The 23,591-nt window shown below is 54.9% G+C and overlaps 2 protein-coding genes across 12 annotated transcripts in view; one reads left to right on the top strand and one right to left on the bottom strand.

Annotated features, from left to right (window-relative positions):
• Positions 1–15,668, bottom strand: part of SLC28A2 (solute carrier family 28 member 2) — a 99,214-nt gene extending 83,546 nt beyond the window's left edge. Inside the window, exons 1-3 of the mRNA XM_073800892.1 lie at positions 15,536–15,668; positions 5,893–5,994; positions 3,510–3,654 (exon numbers count right to left, since the gene is read on the bottom strand). The gene's annotated coding sequence lies outside the window, so the exon portion shown is untranslated. The remainder of the gene's footprint in view (positions 1–3,509; positions 3,655–5,892; positions 5,995–15,535) is intronic.
• Positions 1,977–21,204, top strand: SHF (Src homology 2 domain containing F). 11 transcript variants are annotated; one of them, XM_033851634.2, is made up of 7 exons: positions 1,977–2,478; positions 11,141–11,282; positions 13,885–14,094; positions 15,509–15,649; positions 16,898–17,069; positions 17,213–17,332; positions 21,018–21,204. In XM_033851634.2, exons 1-7 carry the CDS (start codon positions 1,981–1,983, stop codon positions 21,202–21,204), a joined length of 1,470 nt encoding a protein of 489 aa, XP_033707525.1. In that variant the 5' UTR covers positions 1,977–1,980. The 11 variants fall into 11 exon arrangements, with proteins under 11 accessions (XP_033707525.1, XP_073657000.1, XP_033707524.1 ...); XM_073800899.1 differs by lacking the exon at positions 21,018–21,204 and adding an exon at positions 19,740–19,858; XM_033851633.2 differs by lacking the exon at positions 21,018–21,204 and adding an exon at positions 19,044–19,242.
• Positions 21,205–23,591: the final 2,387 nt, after the last annotated feature.

The following is a 23,591-nucleotide window of genomic DNA, read 5'->3' as shown; positions in this document are numbered from 1 at the left end:
CCTCAATCCCTTCACTCAACTCATGCTGATCTCCTGGCTTGGAATGATCTTTCACTCCTTTGCTTCATCTGTCCAAATCCTACCCAGCTCAGGTCTACCCCCTCCATGAAGCCTAACTATCTTTTGTGTAGACTTGATTGATTCCATTCCTCTGAGCTGTCAGCAGCTTAACTCCATATTTCTTAAACATATGTGGTTTCATTTGACATCTACCATGGTGAGCACTTTACAGTTTTTAAATCCTGTTCCATCATTTCCATCATTTCATATATCTATCATTTCCCCTAATCCTCACACAACAGTCATCATGCCCTTTGCAGATACAAGGCAAGTGAAAATCAGTGGCATTGAGTATCTTGCCACTGATCCTCAGAGATCTGGCTACATACAGCCCACAATTATTGTTGTCAGACACCTGGTGATTGAGGAGACCCTCCAATATGCATCAACTGGACAATTCTTCTAGAATTATCTCTATGTCCAGCTTTGATTTGTTAGTCAATTTTTTAAGCTGCACATTTTTACGATGTGCACGTTATTTTCTCTATTATACCTCATGAAACCAGACACAATATCAGATATTTCAGTATCTCCTACAGTCCTGCTACTCAAAGTGTGGTGGGAGGGCCAGCTGCATCTGTATCACCTGGGAGCCTATTGGAACTACACCGGGACCCCATCCCAGCTAGACCTACAGAATCAGAAACTTCAATTTAACAAATTCCCCAGGAGATTCGTGGGCATATCGCAGTTTGGAAAGCACTGTCCTGTAACACCAAAGAATATGCACAAAGCAGAAACTCAACAAATATTTTGAGACCTGGGGCCCTGGGAATCCTAGGGTATTCTCAGTTTTGCCATCACATCTTACACTGCTCCAGCTTTGAGCTCCCTTCCCTGTGGGGCCTCACGTGGCTCTTCGCTCCCCCACAAGACAGATATGAGCCTAAGAGTGAGGGAGACACTGAGGTAGTGCTCAGAGGGATGCTGGTGAGGTGAAGCTGCTACCTTTCCATCAGAAGCAAAAGCAAATGTTGGCGTTGGCCTCAGGGCTACATCATTCCTGGGGAGAAATTGGTTTTATTTCTAAGACAAAAATGCTTGAGCATCCGAGCCTCTGGAGGATAAGGGGTTTATGATAGACAACACTGGAACTGTTTCTAGACTTGATTTATTGACTTGTCTGTTTCTATTCTGTCACTAAGCTGATTGGCAACGCAACCTGGGACTTGAAGGGATTCCTGTGTATATGCTTGCGCTACCATCAGGGCCGGGTGGGAGGCGTTTGTGCAAGGGCCGTTTGCCTGTGAGGAGGGCGTGTGTGGAAACCACTCGGGAGAAGTGGGTGCCTCTAGGGAGATGATTGTCTGTGATGTGAGATGTCTACCTAGAGTGGGTTCGAGTATGTGCACAGAGAGCAGTTGGATGGGAGGAGGTAGGTGGGGCCCCGAAGGCAGCACGCCGGAGCCGGTAGTTCCAGACACATCTTACAGAACAGCCCCTGTCTCGCCCCCACCCCACCCCAGTTTTTCCTCCCAGGATATTATTTCCCAGTTGGGAGGCCTTGGGGAGGGTAAAGGAGGGGCGGAAGGCGCCGGAAGGCCAGGAACCCCGGAGTCCGAAGACTCCCCTCTTGGCGTCTCGCGCGAGGTGGGAGCTGGGGAGGGGGAACAGACGTGCACAGGTGCGTCCCCAGGGGGGCGCGCGTGGCGACACATGGAGGATTCATCCTCAGTGCATCCTCAAGAGTCGCATTCCCTGCCCTAGGGTCGCCACTTCACTTCTCCGTCCACACAGGCTGGAAGCCCCCGCCCGCTCCTCTCCGCCGGGCGGAGGGAGGTCGCCTCCTTTAGGTAGCGGAACCCCGCCCCTCCCTTGTTACTGACGAGCCCCGCCCCCTCTCGCCGCCCCGCCGAGCTCCGCCCCCGCCCCGCCCCCTGCCCGGCCACAGAGCTCCCCACGTTCAGTCTGGCTGGCCTCATGTTACTGAGCGGAGCTACTCCTGCCGGCTCCGGCCCGGGGCCGCGGGCGCAGGGGAGCGCGGGGGGCGGCCCGGCTGGATCGCGCCGGGGCGCCGGAGGTGCGGGAACCGGCCCAGGAGGGGGCGGCAGCGGCGGAGTGGCCAAGTGGCTCCGGGAGCACCTGGGCTTCCGCGGGGGGGGCGGCGGCGGAGGTGGGGGCAAGCCGGCGCCCCCGGAGCCGGACTACCGCCCCCCCGCACCTTCCCCGGCCGCGCCCCCCGCACCTCCCCCGGACATCTTGGCCGCCTACCGACTGCAGAGGGAGCGCGACTTTGAAGACCCTTACTCCGGGGGGCCGTCCGGCTCCGCTGCTCTAGCCACCCCTGCCGTTCCCGGCCCCACGCCGCCCCCGCGCCACGGCTCGCCACCCCACCGCCTTATTCGGGTCGAGACCCCTGGCCCCCCAGCGCCTCCGCCCGAGGAACGGATCTCTGGACCACCCGCCAGCAGCGACAGGGTGAGTGCCACGCCGGTCGGGGGGTTGCAAGGAGGAGAGGTGGTCGGAGGTCTGGGGCTTTCGAGAGGGACAAAGGTGGCCTGACCGGGGCCGGGCCCCTTGGCGTCACGGTTCCTGGCGGACACGATCTTAGTCCCTGACCCCGGGGCTCGGAGCCTTCATCCACCTTTGTTCAGATTCTCGACCTTCTAATTTGGGACGTGCGCCCCAAACTCTGCCTCTTTCCCTTATTGTAGCCCCTGAACTAGTGACCCTCCCCCTCCCAATCTCTGCTCTCCTCATCGCAGACCCCGGAGCCTAATCGGGGAGCCTTTTTTCTAACGGGATTTGAGCCCGTTTCTCCCCAGTTTATGGCCTTTCAGTCCTCTGGGAGCAGCAGCTCACTGCCCTTTGATCTCTGACCCCTCCCCCTCAGGGCAGAGCCAGCACCAAGCTCCACTCCTTCTCCTGTTAAAAAAGCCCAAGCATCCTTGGAGGTGCTGAAGCCCCAGGAAGGAGGTGAAGGCTGGGTTTCTCCCTGTGGACACGGCAAGAGCTGGCCTTTGCCTTACCCAGTGGGACTGGAGCCGGGTGGACTGTTGTTCTCAGGAAGCCAGAACAGGCAGTATGCAGCTCTTCACCAAGGATGCTAACCACTGAGGTCCAGGCACGCCCACTCCTGCACTCCTTCCCTTATCCCCCCAGGTATGCGGACAGTCAGTGCTCAGAACCTGTTGCCCAGAAGGGGCTAAGCAACTGAACCCACTCCTCCTCTCCTCTTGGCCTCCTGCTCCCCGGGTCCACTCTGAGGGTGGCTAGAGCTTTTTGTGGACCTGAAGGCTTGGGGTAGAGAGGCGAGCTGGGCATTCACTGTTTCCAAGAACATCCACTGTGGCTCAAAGGCCCCTGGTAGAGAAGACACCCCCTGCCCAACCTCAGTGCGGCCTTATCCCTCCCTGACAGCTGAAAGTCATCCCCAGGTCCCTGTAGTCCTAAATTCTAGGACGATGACTTGGTGGGCTGCCCTAGCTCTATTGTCCCTCTTCACTTACCCCTGGGAGCTTGCTCTGGGGCTGACTCCCCTCTCCTCAGCAGAGAACACAGTTTTCTTTGATTGGAGAGCAAAGTTGCTGTCTGAATCTGTTGGCTCCAGGGCTGAGGCTTTCAGCTGAGAGTGCGCCACTGTTCTGCCTGATTCTTGGGTAAGAGAGATGTGTCAGGGTCAGAGCAGAAGCCTCAGGAATGTGAATTATTTTTCCCCTAGTTCCTGCCATGGGGCATGGCTACCCATCCTGGGCCAGGACTGTTCGCCTGCAGAAGGAGCCTATGCTTTCTTCACACGTCCTTAGGCTCCTCTTCCTAATTTTCCCCGATGGTGGTGGTGGCAGTGAGGCAGAGGGAGCATTAGGCTTTGTTCTTACTATTGATCAGTTAGTCTCCTCCTCCCTGACCACTGCCTGCTGGCATGTGGGCCTGAACTGTCCCTGGCCCTCCTCCTCTCTGTATTGTCTTGGAATGGCCTAACAGGCTGCCCACCAAGCCGTGGGCTCCTCCAGGACAAGGGCCTTATCCTCATATTGTGTCTCCCAAGTGCCTGACACACTGTTTGGCATAAAGAGGAGTGGTGACTCTCCATTGCTAGGGTGACCTGAGGGTCAGAGACTCCCCTAACTAAAGTTCCCCTTGTACACTTCCCCACAGAGACCCCAAGGAAGGGGCTGTGCCCACACAACCATGCAGAAGCCCACAGCCTCTTCTCACCAAGGGCATCCATGCCTCTCCCTGGGTCGTCTCTGTGATCTGTGGGCTGCTCAGACCTTGGGGGCTAAGAGGTATCTGACTCCTTTGTCAGCTGCAGGGACAGGAATGAAATCTAGCAGGATTTCCTAGGAGCCACACAATCTGTGGTTTAATGAGTGTGTGAGAAAGACTCAGTATGCCATCTGAGCTGGCCCAAGGGCAGGGATGCTGACCTGGGGGCTCCCACCATTCAGAGAGCAGCTCCACCTCTTCAGGAGCGGAGTTTGGATCTTCTCAGGAAGAGCCCAGACTGGGTACCTGAGCCCCTTAGCCTAAACCCAAGGGTCAGCACCTGCCTGCAGAGCTCACACAGGATTGTGCCTGCTGGATGGTGAGCCGGCCTGGCCCCCGAGGCCCTGCTGAGCTGGTGTTCCTGTCCTGTGTGGCTGCTTTCTCCTTAGTCTCAGCTCCCCCTCCGCTTAGCCCTGCAGGTCCTCTTGGCTTGCTGCTTTTGAGTCTCTTCCTGAGGTGAGATGAGGCTGGGGACCAGGTTTTGCCTTGGGCTGGCTCACTTCTCTCCTTCTGCAGTCCAGCAGCTGGTGCTGGGGGGGTCAGAACCCTCTGAGAGGAGCTGGATCATGAGGTTTGATGAAATGGGTGCAAATGCTTCTGTGATGAGCCAGAGAAATTGAAGGGGAATGAGCCCAGTGGATGTAGGGGCTGGAGAGAATAGGCCTCAGACAGGACCCTGAGAGGCCTGGGGGCTCAGGACCATTAGCCTTCTCCCCGTGCAGGGCTCTGGCTGCTGGCCCACCCTGAGACCCACGGCTGCAGTTGGCAGGGGTGCAAGGGTGGCCATCTGGGCAGGCCTGGCAGGGCAGGTGTGGGAGCAGCAGGCAGGCAGAGCCTCGCCATCTGGCTGCAGGAAGACTCCCTCTTGGTACTGGGCCCTGTCTGGCCATCAGGCTATGCTCTGGCAGAGGGGCTAGAGAGCTGTGCCTTCCCTTGCTTTGCTCCCTTTTCTCAGACCTTCAACAGGAAAAACCTGATCTAATTAGGAAAAGGGGATGGGGATGGGAGAGGGGCCCTGGTTGGATGAAGCTTTCAGTTGCCTCTGACCATCTGCACAGTGTGTCCTTTGCCTCCATCATGCCAAGATACGTGTGTGAGAGAAAGAGACAGAGAATGAGAGAGTGAGAGAGCAAAACAGAGAGACAGAGGTGATGTGAACACTAAGAGAGTCAGGCACCCTGTATGAATTGAAACTAGGGTTCTTGTTCTTAGCTCACAGAGGGGCTTCTAGGGTTCAAGAACCTCCAGAAATACTGTGCACATATTTGGGGGCATGAGCATTTTTCTGGGAAAAGGCTCACAGCTCTCAGATTCTCACTGGTGTTCACAGGGCCCAAAATATTAAGAACTTTGAAGAATAGATACTGTACCTCATAGATGGTTTTCACATGGACTTGGATCCTCTGGGCCCAAGTTTGGAAACGAGTGAACAGATAGGCGGGAAGAAGAAAGTGAAGGATACATTCCGGATGTCAGAAGATGAACAAGACATGCCTGCCCTGGGATTAGGAGGGCAGGTAGGGGCCCTCCCTGGCCAGTGTTCATTGAGTGTTTTGAGTATCATTAAGTGACACTGGCCTAGGCGCTGAAAGAGACTCACCACCTAGAAGACCGAGTCCTTACCTTTTTTGAGTTTGTTTCCTTCTTTGCTTTAATTTTCTTTCATATGACTTGCGCAGAGTCTAGAGGTCTGGTTCGTTTATCTCACACGTGTCCTTGGGTCCCCTGATGGAGGAAAGGAGGAGGGTTCCGGTCAAGGGATCTGAACTTTGTGGCCTGTGCTGTTGTTGGTGCCACTGCCACTGGTGCTTCGAGGAGGGCTGAGGCCCGCAGGCCAGCCCACCCTATCCACTGCTGCCTCCTCGTGCTGCAGCACTCCCTCCCTCTGGAAGACAACTGCGGCTTGTTGGCTTGGGCAGTGACTCAGTGACACCGCAGCCCTGGTGCTCCACCCTTTGGGAGCCAGGAACAGCTGGGACCCTGGGACCCTGGATGGAGCAGCTGGCTGGGGCCCGGGACTTGGAGGGCTACCTGCAGCCTACTCCCGTTGCCCTGGAGAACCAGTGTGATATGATATGAGAGTGGAGGTGGGGCCCAAACCCTGCATACAGTGAGCCTGTGGGGCTTGCAGAGCCTGGGGCTCAGCCGTGTGGCTTCATAGCACCTCAAGGTGCTTCACTCTTTGGGAACTTGTTTTGTGTCTGTCACTGTGAGCTCTTGGAGGATCCAGGAATTTGTCGTTTGTATTTAATAATACAATCGTGGACATTTACTGAGCCTCCACCTTGTATCTAGTACAATTTGAAGCAGCTGATGTGTATTAGACCAGTTGATCCTTACAACAACCCTATGACAAGTATAGGGTTGTTGTAACAACAACCCTATGACAACCCTATGACAAGTCTATGACAAGTTATTATTCCAGCATTACGAAAAGGGAGACTGAAGCACAGCAATGTTGAGTCACGCTTGCAAGGTTTCACAGCTAGTTAGAGAGCTGAGGTTCCCAGCTGGGCAGCCTGACTCCAGACTGGCTGCCAGCTCATGTATGGGACCTTTGCACGGGACCTTTGCACCTGCTGAGAGGAGGCCTGCAGAGAGAGGAAGTATCCACTGAGCATTTGCTAATGAACCAGGGGAAGGAGGCTCTTAAGGAAGGAATGAGGATTGCATTCTGTGCTGAGTTCACCATTTCCTGAATGCTGAAGGCCAGCACTTGCCACCCAATCCCAAAGTGGCCTCGGACATGCCTTATAAGGGTCTTAAAAGGTTTGGTAGCATCAATTGCATGTCTGTGATGAATGTTTTACAAGCATGGCATTGCTTTGTTATTAGAAAAGGATAATAACAAATTTGTTTCACGTGAAGGAGTTTCCCTGGCAGATAAAATTGGGAAGGGCATTCTAGTAAGTGGGAACAGAAAGTGCAAAAAGTTCAATCTTGAGGAAGGTAAATATCAATAGTACACCATTTCCCAGACTGACAGACTTTCAGTGGAAAAGGAATTTCATGGTTAAATAGTTTGGAGAAATGCTGAATTAAACAAAATTAAGTTAGTCTTTTGGTTGCAGGACTTCTCAGAGCCTTTAACATGCTAAGGTGTATTTTAAATCTACAAATAGAGGAGAGAAGATGCTACATTTCCCAGTTTTTCTAGAAAATCTGTGGCAAGGCAATGAGACTCAGGAGACCTGGGTCTCTGTCTTTCTTGTCTCTGCTACTGCAAGCTGTGCACCCTGGACAAGCACCTGAACTCTGGGGTCTTAATGCCTGAATAAAAGAGATTATCATCACGGCAAACATTTATTGAGCACTGACTCCTCCTTGCCAGCCTCTGGACCAAGGACTTTTTACATTCATTGTCCTCTACCCAGTCCTATGAGGTAGGTGCTAATACCATCCCCATTCTACAGATTAAAAAACCAGAGGCTTCCAGACATTAAATATAAACTAAAGAAATGGAGAAAAGGGACAGTGGTAGACTTCGGGTACTTTGCAGAGCCCAAATCCCGTGACATGTGTCTCCTTTGCTCCCCTGGCCTCAAAAGCCCCACGGGTGGGGTCAGAAACTCGTAGCAGGGCCCAGCTGCAGAGTGGAGGGTTCAACCAGATGGTGGGCCTGCCAGCTACCTCAGGAGAGGCCTGGGCAGGAAGGAGAGGCAAGGCCTGACAGCTGCTTTGGGAGGAGCACTGCCCCATTGAACAGGTGCAAGACCAGGGTCCTGGAGGCACCCTGCCACCCTCCTGCAGGAGTGGAGGGAGCCACGGGGCCCTCTGGGCAGAGCTACTTACCTACTAGTTTGGAAATATTTCAGCATTTCAACAGCGTACCAGAGGATGTGCCTAAATATCAGCCCTGGCTTTAGGTGCCTCCCCTGCCAGTTCCTTCCTTCTGCCCTTGAGCCAAAGGCTTTGATCCCTATCAAATGTGGATTCTCCTGACAGGCTGCTCCTACAGCCCCTACTGGTCGGTCAGGTCAGAGTTAGGATGAATGGGGATCTGAGAGTCTGTGTCACTCCAGAAGATGGAGTCTGGGTGGAAGGAGGCCTTTCGAGCATCCAGTAAATGCGCACTGAGCACCTACTGTGTGCCAGGCCCTGTGATGGATGCCGTATACACAGTGAGCACGGCAGAGTCAGGTAGAGGGCCCATAAACAAAGTAAATCATGATAGAGCAAAGGTGTCAGAAGCCTACAGGAGCAGCTTCCCCACACGGAGCAGTTTTGCCTCTTCACGTGACCTAGAAGCCACTGGGAAAGCAGGTCTGGTCTCTGACACGTCCTCTATGTCCAGGTCGGGTGCCCCAGCAGGTGTCTCTGCTGCTGCTCCCGACCCGGCCCCGTGGGTGGCTTCTCTAGGCGCCCCAGCCCAGGGCGGAGGCCAGGGCTTCCTGGAGCAGGGTGTGGAGCCAGGAATGGAACAGAGGAGCCATTGAGCTGCCCACAGAGCTGCCACCTGGGTGCCCATGGGCCCCGAGCTGCCACGACTGGCCCAGGACTCCAGTGGGAAGGGCGTTGCCTGCAGCTCTGACTGGGCTTGCTAAGGGAAGGCAAGGGGGGCTCTGTGGAGTTGGGGAGGGGGGGCCTGGGGCTTGGGCCAGGTGCTTCTACTTATTGAGCAGCTTCCAGGGACTCATATGCCGTGTTTGACTCCCCAGCCAGATTCATGCTTCCTCCTCTCCTGAATGAACAAGGAAAAGTGCTCCCTTTGTCCATTCTTCCTTCCTCTTTTATATGAACTGATTTAACAGATATTTACTGAGCACTTTTAGGTATTGGGAATTTAGCAATGAACGTGGTTCCTGCCCTCAGGAAGTTCACAGTCTGCAGGAAGACAGATAATAAAACAAGTATTTACTACACAGTGTGCTGACAGCCCAGCACAGAGGCCCTAACCAGACCTGGAGGGAGAATGGAAGGCTTTCTAAAGAAAAATAATCTGATCCAGGTAAAGGGAAAGCCTTTGAGAGAAGAAAGAGATTATAGAGCTTTCAGGTAACAAAGTAACCTGGGGTGGGCAGAGAGAACCCAAAGAGCAAAGTGGAATCTTTAAATCCCTTTAACTTGGACTTGTTCTTTTGGCACTGGAGAGCCATTGCAAGGTTTAAGGATAGCACATTTGTTGATCCAGTTACTGTTAAGTAGCTGCCACTTATGAGTGTAAGGCTGGGTGCCGACCTGGGTGGGTACCCAATGGGCTGGCTCCAGAGCCCCTTGGTCAGGTGGGTGAGACTGTGGGTGCCCGTTGGCCTGGGGTGAAGCAGCTCGGGGTAGGAGTGGATTCCTTTTCTGCACTTCCTGCAGGAAGGGGGACTCGCAGAGCAGGGGGCGGGGGGCGCTATAATGGGAAATAGGCAGTGATCTAGCAGTAACATTTTTCTAGTGCCCACTGTGAACCAGGTGCTTACTGGAGCTGGAGGGACAGAAGTGACAAGGAGCCCCAGGCCAGTGGATGGTCTGGTGGAGGTGATGGGATGATCTGAGATGGTGGTCTTCTCAGAAGCAGACAGAGATTCGAGGGAGGTAAAGGAGCTGGGGGTCTTGACTGGAACAAGGTGAAACGAGTAGGAGCTGAAGAACCGATGCATGAGATGGTAGGAGCTGTTGGGACACTCTTGAGACCCCTAGAGGGGCCAGTGGGGGTTCAAGGAACATGCAGAAGGGGGCTCTGAGGTGGGAAGTTTTCTTTCTCCATTTCCGCCTTGGTAGGGGTCCCAGGTCCTGTAACCCAGGACAGGTGGTCATCCCCACAGCCTCCCTGCCCAACTGTCTCCCACAGTCCTGATCTGGACCAGAACTAAAGCCTAGACCGAGAATAGGGGAAAGGCAGGAGTGGCCCCTTCCCCATGCCGCAGGCCCCAGAGCTACCTCTTGTCAACGCCTGGCAACCGGGTGTGCAGTGTTCTCCTGCCCCAAGGTGCAGTTAGCGTGCAGCAGGCTGTGCTCTGTCTCTGCCTCAGCAGGTCCCCCCAAGCCTGTGCCCAGCTTGGAGAAAGGCTTTCTTGTCCTCAGCTGTGCCCCACCCCGAGCACCTTAAGCTCCTCTGCAGGGTGTGCGGCTTGCAGCCTGGGATGAGGAGGGCCAAGACCATACCTTTCCTGTCCCTGTCCTCCAAGAGACTGGGGCATTTCAGCAGAGCCCAAACCCTGGCTTTCTCAGGGCTATCCCAAGGTGGTCTCTCTCCCAGGACAGCCAAGATGCCCAGTGGTAGCAGGCTGGCAGCATGATTTTGCACAAAGGGCACAGGTTCCAATCCTGGTTTCTCCACTTATGTGGAATGGACTTGGGCGTGTTGTTCCCTACCTGCCCTGAGCCTCCATTTCCTTAAAATGGGGATAATAATTCCCACATGACATTGTGAAGGATGTTGTGAGGATAAACCAGTGAACTGTGGCATAAACTCAGTATCTTCCTTGAAGGTCAGCAAATACTTATTTGTTTAGCATCTGGGAATGCAATGCTAGGCATGGACCAAGCTAATCCCCCAGTTGCCTACTGTTCCCTGCTTATTCTTTGAACTCCAGCACCTTTATAACCAGGTCTCTGAATTAATTCCCTCTGTTAGGCCACCTGGTATAGGCTCTGGTCCTGCCTGGACCCTGAATGAGGCAGGCCTTAAAGCCCAGAGCCTCATCCTGTCCATTTAGCCTAGGGAATGGGCCAGAGGCACAAAATTAACAGAAAAGAAAGATGTACCATTCTGTTGGCAGCCTAGTGGGGACCCCTGCAAAGGAACAGCCAGAGCTTCTCCCCATCCAAGCTCCTGGGCACCCTGCCCAGGACCCTTGCTCCCATGGACAGAGCATCCTGGGGAGAAGCAGAGCTGTCTCTCAGACGTCTGAAGCTTGCTCCCCTCACTCTCTTCCCAAAGCTAGCAATTCTAGAAGACTATGCGGATCCGTTTGATGTTCAGGAGACTGGTGAAGGCCCAATAGGAGCTTCAGGAGCCCCAGAGAAGGTCCCCGAGAATGACGGTTACATGGAGCCCTATGAGGCCCAAAAGATGATGGCCGGTGAGTGGTGGAGTTTGGGGTGGGGGTGGGGTTGGGGGTTGCTCCCTGAGGCTTGAGTATCTGCAGAACAGGCTCTGGGACCCACAAGTCTAAGGACTGATTCCTTGGTCCCTAGAAAATATGGAGAAAGCCTTTGCTGGGTCTTTGGGGAGGGTGGCCATTGTCTTCAAGATAGTCATTTTGGAGAAGAAGCTGGGACTTGTGGTGCCTGAGACGTGAGGTGCTAAAGAAGGCCATACAACCAAAGGGCAGACAACAGAAGCATTTGGGATAGTCACGAATGACAAGCTAGTGGTGTGGGCTGGGGGTCATTGATCCCAAGAAGAGAATCACTGGCTTTAGGGAAGGTGATGGGTCTGAAATGATGGGACCTCGAAGCGAACATCTATGGCAATTGGAAACACATGACTAGAAATGCAGATGCAATGCACATGAGATTGGGCAAGTAGTTCAAGGAGTGAGGGCAGGGAGAAGTGAATGAGACCTGGCCCTGGGGAACAGAGGTCAAGAAAGCATCCAGGGAAAGGGAACAATGTGGGTGATCAGAGAGGAGGACAGGGGTGCATCAGTGTAAGCCAAGGCCCCAGGGAGGGATGAGAGGAAGGTTTGTTCAGGGGCAAATAATCTTAGTGCTGGGCATACAGGAGAGCTAAAATGAGAGAGGCCAAGAGGGGGTAGTGCAGGTCTTGAAGGCTCAAATGAGGCATTTGGACTTGCTCCAAACATGGGAAGGGAGCCATTATGGATTCTTGAGCAAGAAAGGAACAGGATGAATGTGGCATTTTTAGAGGATTACTGAGGCTTTGGTGTACAGAACACACTAGAAGAACTGGGCATCAGAAAGATGAGTTGGGGGGCTTCCCTGGTGGCACAGTGGTTAAGAATCCGCCTGCCAATTCAGGGGACACAGGTTCGAGCCCTCGTCTGGGAAGATCCCACGTGCCGCGGAGCAACTAAGCCCGCGCACCACAACTACTGAGCCTGCGCTCTAGAGCCCGTGAGCCACAACTACTGAGCCTGCGCTCTAGAGCCCGTGAGCCACAACTACTGAAGCCCACGCACCTAGAGCCTGTGCTCTGCAACAAGAGAAGCCACTGCAATGAGAAGCCCACACACTGCAACAAAGAGTAGCCACCACTCGCCGCAACTAAAGAAAGCCCGTGTACATAGACCCAACTCAGCCAATAAATATATAAATTAATTAAAAAATAAGAAAGATGAGTTAGTAGGCTATCGTGGAAATTGTTGAGGCTTTAAGGGACCAATAATTAACACCCCTTTCTTCCCCTCTGAGCTTGGAAATAACTGAGGAATAGGATTAAGGAAACAGATGGAGATAGCAATGCCAGCTTTATTACTGATAAAGTTGACTGGAGAACATTACTTAGCTATGTCACCAGAATGACATAGCTAAGAATACTTCACCACAGAATTAAACTTGCCTACTCAGGCTTGGGCAACTCAGGACAGCTATAGGCCCCTGCACAGGGGCAGGAGGAGAAAGAACCAGAATGTTCTCTCTCTGCAAGTAGGCAAATCTGGGAAAGAAAGGAAGCTTCCACTGGCCAATCAGATAAGCTGTTCTCCCTCCCTGGGAGAGGTGGGTGAGGGAGCAGAGAGCAGTAGGGAGTGTCATTCCATGGAGCCCCTGAAACATAAGCCTGTAGATTGGAGGTTCACCCTAGCAGTAATCTAGACGTGAAGAGTTGAGGGGGAGAGTCATCAGGTATTGGCACTGAACACATGGGATTCAGAGAATGAAGGAGGGCCAGGACCAAGGAGAGCAGTGTAGTAGACAGAAATGGAGAAAGTGAGAGGGCGGCTACTGTATTTAGATGAGAAGGGTGTAGACCCCCAGGACATCCATGAGTGTCGTGGAATTGTATGTGAAAATTCGCACATTTTTCTGGGGAGTAGCTCCATAGCTTTTATCAGATTTTCACTGGGTCAGTGATCCCCAAAAGAGGATCACAGAACAGACTAGAAGAATTTTGGGAGAAAGCAGTGAGTTTGAAACATCAAAGTGAAACATTTTTATGGCAGTTGGAAACATATAGATGCAAAGGGTGCCATGAGACTGGAGAGTGAGAGCAGGGAGAAATGAATAAGATTTGGCCCTGGCGGACAGAGACCAAGAGAGGATCCAGGGAAAGAGACCAAACGGGGGTGATGGGAGAGGAGGACAGTCCATGAAAATGACTTGTCCAAAGGGGACAGTTTCAAGGAGGGGGTGGTCAGCAGTACCTGAGCAACAAAGAAGGATTTTCTGATTGCAAAATGACATAACTTGGGACACAAGGAAATAAATGGATCTAAGTAGCAAGGAGATGGACCCTGCCTCAGTTTCCTAAATGTGTAAGCCTCAGCTCCCCAGCCCTTGTTGGCCATTGCAGGATCTTTTCTCTGCCCCTGCCTCTGTTGGGTCCCATGGTTTTGGAACCCTAGAGGTGTTCTGAGGGTGAGGGACCCCAGATGTGTGGTCACTGGGCTCCCCCCACAGCCAGCATCTCCTCTGAAGGCTTGTAGCTGGGGAGTGCTACTGGGGGCGCTGAGCCAGGCAGCCAGGACTGCTCACACCTTCCCTCCTGCCTTGCCCTGGCAGAGATCCGGGGCTCCAAGGAAACAGCAGCTCAGCCCTTGCCTCTGTATGACACGCCCTATGAGCCAGAGGAGGAGGAGGGGGCCACCCCGGAAGGTGAGGGGGCCTCCTGGCCCCGGGAGTCCCGCCTGCCAGAGGATGATGAGAGGCCCCCTGAGGAGTATGACCAGCCCTGGGAGTGGAAGAAGGAGCGGATTTCCAAAGCCTTTGCAGGTGAGTCCTGGGTGGAGAGGGCAGGTCTGCTGAGGCCTCTGAGCAGCTTTCCAGGCTCAGGGGGATGGGAGGAGTGGACTTGGGGTGGGGGTGGGGGGCAGGAGCTGGGCTCAAGGGAAGTGCAGTTGAGTTGCACCATGGAGAGTGGTGAGTTGGGCGGTGTGGACACAGAACTGTGTGCAGGGTCGGGGATGACTCCCTGCATCACCACCTCTCAGAGGCCAAGAGGCTTGAGCCACTTCCATCTTTTGGGAGGCGGTGTATACTTAAAAATAAAGAAATTCCAAACAAAATGATAAAACTTGTGGCATATGTTAAATACGTACACGTAACAAAGGAAAGCACTGACACTCCAGACAGTGAAAACCCACTGTGTGTATAGCCTAGCCCCAAGGGTATTTCTCAGGAGCAGGAACCAGTGGGGAGAGGGAGAAATCATCAGGTTTCTCCTGTACCAAGCACCCCCAGTGTCCATCCCAGGCCCGGAGTCCAACATAGAGAGGGCCTGAGTGGGTGATACAAGAGCCTGGTACAAGAGCCTTGTTCAGTGAGAACATAAAGGACTTCAGTGCCGTTAGACCTCATTCCTACTCCCATGTCTTCCTCAGCCCTCCTTGGGCAAGGAGCTCATCCTGGAGCTGGACCCGGCTCTCCACTCTGTCCTCCCCACCCCGGCAGCCAGACTGGGAAACCACAGGTTCCTAATTTGTTTCCCGTAAAGCGTGCACCATTGAGGATGGGCCGTTTATCTCCCGAAGTCTCCTTGGAGAATCAATACTGTTTGAGTTGCTTAATGGGAAAATCTATGCTCCTCATTAGGAAACCTGTTAGCAGTCCTGCAGCCGCCAGTGGCATGGCTCTCCTAATTGTCAAGGCTCAGGATTGAGGGTGTGGTGGGTAAATTTCAATAAAACATCTGCTCTGGCTTCTGAGTTTTCCTGACAGCCTGAGGCTGGGCTGTCTCGGTCTGGCTGCCCATGAGTTCCCAGGCTGCAGGCGAAAGGGGGAAGGGAGGCCAGGTGGGGTGTGCCAGGATGCTGTGTGGGTGTCCAGGTATGAGGCTGGGGAGTACGGGCAGCTCCTGGTCATGCTTTTCCCTCCCTTCCTGGGCCCTTTGGGCCCTGGAGGCTTGTAAGAGGTCAAATAAAGGGGACCTGTGGGGCTGGCAGAGCAAGACCCTGTGTCTGGCTGTTTGCTCCTGGAGCCTCCCACCTGCCATGGTGCGGTCAGTGTGGCTCCGCCCAGTCCTCTGAGAGTCCTGTTCTTCCCTCAGAAGCTGCCCCTGCCTCTGCTCTGACCCTCCTCCTTTCTAGGCTGTCCTGTGTCCTGGCTCTGGGTTTTGGTGTCTCAATCTCTGCCTCTCTCTGTCTCTGTCCCTGTCTGTCTCTCTTCTCCCTGCTGCTACTGGCTCCAGTTGACATTAAGGTCATCAAAGACCTACCTTGGCCTCCACCGGTGGGACAGCTGGACAGCAGCCCCTCCCTTCCCGACGGGGACAGGGACATCTCCGGTCCAGCCTCACCCCTCCCTGAGTCCAGCCTGGAGGATGGCAGCGGTGGGTCCTTTGGGGGCTTCTGGCCAGGGTGATGTGTCCTCTCAGCCCTCAGGCCCTGTGGATTGGGTTGGAGAAGCAGAGAGGTGGGGCAGAGTTCAGAGAACCCAGGAGGAATCCCTCTCGCCCTGGAGGAAGATGGAAGGGACAAAGTACACGTTCCTCCCTCCCCTAAAGGGGTGGGGAAGGTATCTCCTGAGGGAGGCCCCTTCCAAATATCTTTCCCCCCCATGCCATAAAAATCCATTATTCTAAAGTCAGTCTTTTGGGCAGAGCTCTGCCTGACCAGATCCCTCAGCAGTGCAAATAACGCCTGAGGCAGGGGTGATGATAGCACAGGAAGTTAAAGGAAAGGTTTGATCTTTGTATCTGGTGACTGGAAAGACAATGAGGGCTTGAAAGTGCTAGGCGGAGAAAAAAGACACTGAACACTTCATCTACTTTCAGTTTTACCCAGAATGGGCAGCCAGGGATGTGCTTGCATCTGTGCATACGCACACCTGCATGAGCACCTGTTTGTGCATTTGTGCGTGGGTGTGAGTGGGTATTTTGTAAATACAGGCTGAAGGAGGGTCTCTGTCATCTGTGCATGTGTGCTCGTGCCCATTTGGCTCACTGGCTTCAGCCCTCCCTGGGCAGGCTCAGCGGTCATGCCTGTCCCAGTCTGGGAGGCCAGAGCTGCCTCTGCTGGGCTTCTGTGGGTGGGGGAGGGGAGCCTGTGGGCCGCGACCTTGGGGGCGGGGGAGGGGCTGGCTGGCTGGCGGCTTTGGGCAGGATTAGCCTGTCAGGATGGCACCAAGGGGAGTCAGATAATTGTTCTCAGATCGATAAGTCATTTCTACAGAACGGCTTGGCAGGGTGATTTGGAGAACGGTAATGAACTCTTGAGGAGGAGAAAGAAACAATATTATCAGCACTGAAGCCACCCTGAGGGGGATGGAATAAGGGAAGGCAGTCAGCTCCTCCAGAGGGAGGAGCTTAAGTGGTTTCTCGTGTTGCTGTCTTCCCTCTCCTGCCATGGTGTGGGTACTGGGAGGCCCTGTGGCACAGGAGAGCTGAGCCCGCCCCCGCCCCACCCAGGGATGGACCTAGGATACTGTCCCTAGAGCTGGTCAGGCTCATGAGCACGCCCCACCCTTCCAGAGCATTCCTTTGCCCCCTTTTGGCTGGAAATGGGGATGGAGCACTGGCTAGTCTATAGGGCTCTATCTCTAGGGTCCTCAGAGTCTATGACTGGTATGTCCCCCACAGCCCAGTTTGAAGGATCTGAGAAGAGCTGCCTGTCACCTGGCCGGGAGGAGAAGGGGCGGCTCCCTCCCCGACTCTCTGCAGGGAACCCCAAGTCAGCCAAGTCCCTAAGCGTGGAGCCCAGCAGCCCCCTGGGGGAGTGGACAGACCCAGCACTGCCTCTGGAAAACCAGGTGTGAGTGTCTGTGTCCAGCTGGGGACTCTCCCCTCCCTTCCCCTCCTGGCACTGGCTTGCCTGCAGGGGACACCCAGAATGGGTGGGCCTGGACAGCGAGGGACCCAGCAGAGATGCCCCCCCTTCCTCTCTCTTGTCCTCAGCTGGTACCACGGGGCCATCAGTCGAACAGATGCCGAGAACCTGCTCCGGCTGTGCAAAGAGGCCAGCTACCTGGTGCGCAACAGTGAGACCAGCAAGAACGACTTCTCCCTGTCCCTCAAGTGAGTGGGGCCTGCTGGCTGGTGGCTTCAGGCAGAGTGAGCCTGTCAGGATGACTCCAAGGGGAATCGGTGGGAGGATAACCAGCAGGACAGGAGGAGCCGCCAGTATCTCTCCCGTGCCCAGCCAGGCTGGGGAGAACTTCATCCCCTGTGAACATGTGCCGACTCTGTGCCAAGCCCTGGGCATCTGGAGAGGTCTGAAGCTCAGCCCCGGCTCCCAGGGAGCGCAGAGTCCATTGGGGGAAGCAGTCAAGCTATAGAGTGCAGCTTAGAAGGGTTCTGTCACTTTCTAGCTCTGTGGCCTGGGGCCCCCTTAACCTCTCTGGGCCTCAGTTTCCTTATAAAATGGGGGAATAATCATATATGACTTACAGGGAAGGATTAAATGAAATAAGCACTTAGCATAGTGCCAAGTGCTTAATGAATTATCACTATCATCATTATTAACGGAAGCCCAAGATGTTCTACAAGTACAGGCGAGGAGATAGGAACTTTGCCTGTGGGACTCAACAGGGTGAGATGGAGGCTGGGTGCTGGGAGGAGGATGGAGCAGTGGACACAAAGCTGTTCTTGTTCACTCTGAAGAAGAGGGCAGAAGGTCTGGGTGCTAGCGGCTGACAACTGGGCTTTAAAGGGTCCTGGAAGAGGCAGGGGAGGCAGGGCTCCTCCTCCTCCTCCTTAGCCTTCCACTCTGGGCACAGAAACAGAGACCAGCATCAGCCTCCCAGGTTCTACTGGCAGGATGGCTAGTCCTCTCCTCAGTACCTAGGAGCTCTGCCTGGTAGAACCTGCACCCCACAGAGCAGCCTGTCAGAGTGCTGTGTCCATTCACATCCCCCATCATTACTGGGGCATCTGTACCACTTCCTGTCACATCTTCTAGGGGGCATTAGAGTACAGGTACACCCCCACTTCAGACATATCCAATATATGGAAATTTGGGAGTATTAAACAGATACACTGGAGGATAATTATTCAACTTCACTGCAAGATAATGGAAAAAATGCCAGACTATAGTCAGATAACCTGAATTTCATTCTTGCTTTTAATAAAACTAGCTGTGTGGGGCTTCCCTGGTGGCACAGTGGTTGAGAGTCCGCCTGCTGATGCAGGGGACACGGGTTCGTGCCCCAGTCTGGGAAGATCCCACATGCCGTGGAGCGGCTAGGCCCGTGAGCCATGGCCACTGAGCCTGCGCGTCCGGAGCCTGTGCTCCGCAACGGGAGAGGCCACAACAGTGAGAGGCCCGCGTACCGCAAAAAAAAAAAAAAAAAAAAAAAAAAACTAGCTGTGTGACCTTAGCCAAATCACTTAACCTCTCTGGACCTCGGTTTCTACCTTTGCAAAATATGTCAATGGATACCTCTTAGGTTTCTTCCACCTCTTATGCTGGGGGAGTCTGCAAATTATAACATCAAAGGAGCATTTAGGAAAAATTCATTTGTCAGAAATTTGATCTACATAACTTCAGAATGTGTATTGCTTTAAAAATTATAGTTAAGATTCATAGAGCATCTACTATGTGCCAAGCAGCATACATACCATCTCCAAACCAGCTACCGTCCTGCAAGATCAATCTCTTTTTTATAGAAAGAAAATCGATTCAAAGAGGTATGTGACTTGCTCAAGGCCACCAGCTAATAAAGTGCCCAGAGCAGGATCTGAACCTAGCTCAGGCCAACTCCAAGAACCACACTGTTCCATTACACAGCTCCACCCCCCATCAAGTATGGTATGGTCCAAGGCAAGAAGAGACACGAGCAGAGCAGAGCAGAGCAGAGCCTGGGCCCTGCCTTATCCTGAGGAGTGAAAGGGGGAGGCTGGCCTGGACACCGCTCCAGCCCAGGCTGATCAGGCCCTGCCAGCATCTGTCTGCCAGAGCCTCGTTTACATATAAATGGCTTCTCTGAAATACAATTATGGTTTCTCTTCTCTCTGTAATGGAAGGGCTTTCACTGGTAATTAAACAGCTTCCTCCAAAAGCCATGCCAGCCCTAGCCCTGCTGCCCAGCTAGTCCCACCTCAGTTCCCTGAGGGTCAGGCAAGGGCTCTGCTGTGTCTTAATGGACCCTTGGGACTTCGTCCCAGGAGGTCAGTTATCCAGGTGTGGAGGCTGAGCGCTCAGCTGCCAACTCAGTTCTCTGGCCACTTGTTGCCCTTCTTGGCCAGATCTGTCCCTGAAGGAGAAGATACAATGTACAGTTTTCAGGAGAGGGGATTCTGTCAAGTGGACTGTGGGGAGGGGCTGTCCCCAAACTGCGGAAGCACAGGGCCTACCCTGATGCCCATAGCCTTGGGTCTGGGTTTTGGCATAGGGCAGACAGGGGAGGGCAACCACTCACTGCCTCCCCTCTCTACTGCCCCAGGGGCTGTATGTGTTCCTCAGGCCCTTTGCTCTTTTCCCCAGGGCCTGCGTGGTCACTGTCAACTTCAGCCGTTATCTCAGCCCTGCAGATGAAGGATGGTCCCACACCCTGACACACATGCCCAGGCTTTAGGGAACTGTACCCTGGGGGCGGGGGAGGGAAGGATGGTGTAAAGGGCCTGTTTTTTTCCTCCCATCCCTTTCCTCTTTAGTCTCCCCACTCTCTGTGCTTTCTCACTTGTGGCCCTAGTGAAATGGGACCAGTCAGAGCCCTCTTTGTATACAGACAGGGGAAGCAAGTGAGGAGGTTTGCCAGCCTCACCTCTCAAGGGTGGCAAACCTCACAAGGAGGCAGCCCCCTCCCCAGTCCTACCTCCCACACCAGCTTCTGAGCCCGGCTTCTTGTCCCCAGGTAAGCTCTGACCGGCAGAAACAAGTACTCGGGCTTCAGGGCTCTCCCAAGCATGGTTTCCCCATTGCCTGTTTGGAGTTTCAGACCTGGGGCCTGGCCTACGAGGCCTGTGGTAGTTTGAACAGTGTTCTTGCTGGGAGCTGGCCAGAGCTCTGAGCAGCAGGGTCCTTGTCTTGTGGGCAGAGCTGGGCACTGATGCTGATTTCCTGGATTGTGGTGGGGAGATGGGAGACGCAGTGGAGCATGTCCTCTCTGAGGGAGGGGATGGAGCTGCAGCCTCACAGATGATGTCAGCCCAGGCAGAAGAGCTGGATAGATGAGCTGGGGGATTGGCCCAAGGCCCAGTTAGCAGGAGGGTGAAGGGCTGTCCCCAGGACAAGGCAGCTGAGTATTCCCAGATTTGGGGGTGATGTCCAGCTCCCTCTCTCCCCTAGTCTGTGCAAGAGAGCCCCAACCAAGATTCGCCTGGTTGGTTGTCGCATGTGTCCACCCACTGTCCTGCCAAGGGTGTCTGTGTTCACGAGGCACCAAGAGCTCCCCCCACACAGATGTCCTCCCCCACAGCTCAAGGAGGGGGAGGGTAAACTGGCCCTGGTCACATAGGCTGGGGGAGGTGCATAGGCTGAGGCAGGAGCGACTGGATCCCTGGGTTGGGGGGTGGTGCTGATAGCTTGTTTCCACCTGCATATTCTTGGCACACCCAGTGCCCTCACCACAAAGCCAGTACCTACGGCTGCCTACTTACAAAATCCCCTACATCCCCTCCCTGCTTGCTGGACTGACCTCCACCTTCCCTAGTTGCCTCCACTCTCAGCTGGCTTGGAACAACCATGTTTGCAGCGGGTGGTGGGGTGGTAACGATGACTGGAGAGGGCCCCACTCACCAGGGTCTCCCCTCCTCTTCCCAGGAGCAGTCAGGGCTTCATGCACATGAAGCTGTCCCGGACCAAGGAACACAAGTATGTGCTGGGCCAGAACAGCCCGCCCTTCAGCAGCGTCCCTGAAATCGTGCACCACTACGCCAGCCGCAAGCTGCCCATTAAGGGGGCCGAGCACATGTCCCTGCTCTACCCCGTGGCCATCCGGACTCTGTAGGTGTGAGGCCTGGGCATTGTGACAGATCTGGACCCAGCCCTGTGCTCATCCCCTGGCTGAGGGCTGTGGCCCTTCCTGGGCCACATGATCTCTCAAACCTTTCTTGGCCCTCTCCCTGGAATCGAGTGGCAGCTGGAGATTCCTTAATTTATTCTAAAGGGAAGGACTACTGGAGCCTTGGAATAAGAGGTGGTCTGGAGCTGAGGATAGAGGACTCCCTGGGGAGAAAGGATAGCCCCTGGAGGAAGGGATTTCAGAATCGCTGATCTCCTGAGGAGTTTAAGATAGACAGCTCCAGCCTCTTTCTTCCCCTAGGGCAGAGGTGGCGACCTCCACCCTCTTTACCCAGGGGTGGAGGGGTGGATTGGGAATGGAGCTGGACGCGGGCCTTCGGGGTGCTCTAACCACCTCTCCGCCTACACCCCCAAACCACCGGCGGGCTCCGCCGGAGTCTGGTGCGGGGCTTCGGGGAGACGGCATTGGGGGTGGGGAAGGAGGGGAAGGGCTCGGCCGGAGGGAACTTGTACAGGCCCGGGGCCGCCCCGGCTCTGGGCCAGAGGCAATAAATAAACCCAGTCCTGCCAGGCACAGCCGCTTCCGCGCCTCCAGCGCCGCGGCTCCCTCCTGCCCCCTCCTCCATCCCCGCCCCGGGCTGACGGGGGAGGGAGTTGAGCGAGCACAGATTCTGTTTATAAATCAGCTCTGGAGCGGACACAGGCGGCTGTGAAAAGCACTTTCGAAGCATCAAGTTCCTTCCTTTGACGAGATGTCAAAACATCCCCCCTCGCCCCCTCCCCGGCTTGGGGCACCAGAGCCGGCCTGCCGCGCGGCGCCCCCTCCCCGCCGCCCCGACGAGCGCGGCTCCCAGAGAGCGCATCTAATTTCCTGCCAACAGCCATTTGTCTGGGAGGAGGGGAGCCACGGAGAGACAAAGAGGCAGCGCGCCAGGCGGGAGGGAGCGGGGCGCCCCTGCCACGCGGAAGCCGCACGCCGGCGGAGGCGGGAAAGCTGGCGGGCCGACTGCGTTTCCTTTCCAGAGGAAGCGGGGGCCTGCCGCGCCTCCCGCGGCCCCGGGCCGATGGGTCCGACTCCGAGACCTGAAGCCGGCAAGCCCGGGCCCAGATCTCCCTCGTGGCTGTGGCGCCTGGCGGGGCCGTCCGCGCGCGCCCCCTGATGGCCGCGCCTCTACCGGAGGGGCCACACCGCCCGCGGCCCTGGCGGCCCCCCAGCCCGCGCCCGCAGCTGGAACCCGCCGAGGCCTGGGGCCCAGTCCCTGGGGAATACCACCGGGCCGCCAGGCGGAGCTGCTTTCAAACCACTCCAGGCCCGCCCTCCCGCTCCCATGAGCAAGCTGAACAGAAGCTCCCAATGACCGATGACCCACTGAACTAACACCCTCGGGACGGCTGCCCAGCCTGAGAGCCTCCTCCAGAACGGATACCTGCAACTCCCAAGCGTGGTGTGAAGCACGGGAATTTGGATTTTCTAATCCAGTGGCTAGTTTCTCGAAATCGAGGATATGTGATCTGACGAATGCAAGAATTCTGTGGGGACAGTGGAAAGGATCACTTGAAATTGAGTCCTGCTTCAAACATTCCATCATAGAGGTTGCCCTATGCTTAAGTAGACTTGGAGGGCATTCGGTTATTTTGCAGATGAGAAAACAGAGGCCCAAAGAGGTTAGGTGATGTGCTCATCAGTCTCCTTGCTGTCATCTCACTACACAGAACACTCATACAGGCACTCATACAGGTGCTCCACCCTCCCATGGCTCAGAGGACCAGGAGTAACTGAGGTCCTGGGGCAAGCCAGTGAGCTCTGGCTCCCTGTAGACTCCTGCTGTGTCTTGCTACACTGCTCCCTTCTTGCGCCCAGCCCACCGTCACCAGAAGCCCTCACACCTCCCTCTGCCCCTCCTGACCAGGCCTCAGGAGCCCCACACTAGCCACCCTGAGAGGCCCTCTGTCAGGAAAGGTGCCCCTGAGCAGGGGAAGGGGTCTCTAGCTGGGGCGCTTGGCCTTGGAGGGGTTCCCTTAGTCAGTGGGTACAGGCAAGCTCAAAGAGAACGTGTGGGCCAGCCTCGGTGAGCTGGCTGCGTGAGGACCCCACCCTGCAGCAGAATAAAGAAACCCTAAGGCAGGAAAGTGGCTTATTTATAAAAGGCTATTAGAGCAGGAAGAGGAGAGAAGAGCTGAGGAGCACTGAGGCCTGTTGGGGCAGGTTTTGACTACAGTACACGTTTAAAAAGTTGGCAGAAAAGATCAACTGTGCTGTTAGAATGGGGTGCTGAGGGGGTCCTGTAAATTGCTCTCTGTGGGTCTACCCTCTACCCTCTCTAAGGCATTTGCCAGCCCTTTTGACAGTGGGGAGCTCAGAGGAGGGGAGAT

Source organism: Tursiops truncatus, chromosome 2 (genome assembly GCF_011762595.2).
Source record: "Tursiops truncatus isolate mTurTru1 chromosome 2, mTurTru1.mat.Y, whole genome shotgun sequence".
Taxonomy (NCBI): Eukaryota; Metazoa; Chordata; class Mammalia; order Artiodactyla; family Delphinidae; genus Tursiops; species Tursiops truncatus.
This window is presented reverse-complemented; position numbering and strand designations above follow the sequence as displayed.

Excerpts from the sequence above, each read along its gene's own strand:
- SHF (XM_073800898.1), top strand. The coding sequence starts at position 1,981 with ATGTTACTGAGCGGAGCTACTCCTGCCGGCTCCGGCCCGGGGCCGCGG. Across the intron at positions 15,650-16,897 it reads CAGCCTGGAGGATGGCAGCG|CCCAGTTTGAAGGATCTGAG; the intron begins GTGGGTCCTTTG and ends TGTCCCCCACAG. Across the intron at positions 17,070-17,212 it reads CTGCCTCTGGAAAACCAGGT|CTGGTACCACGGGGCCATCA; the intron begins GTGAGTGTCTGT and ends TCTTGTCCTCAG.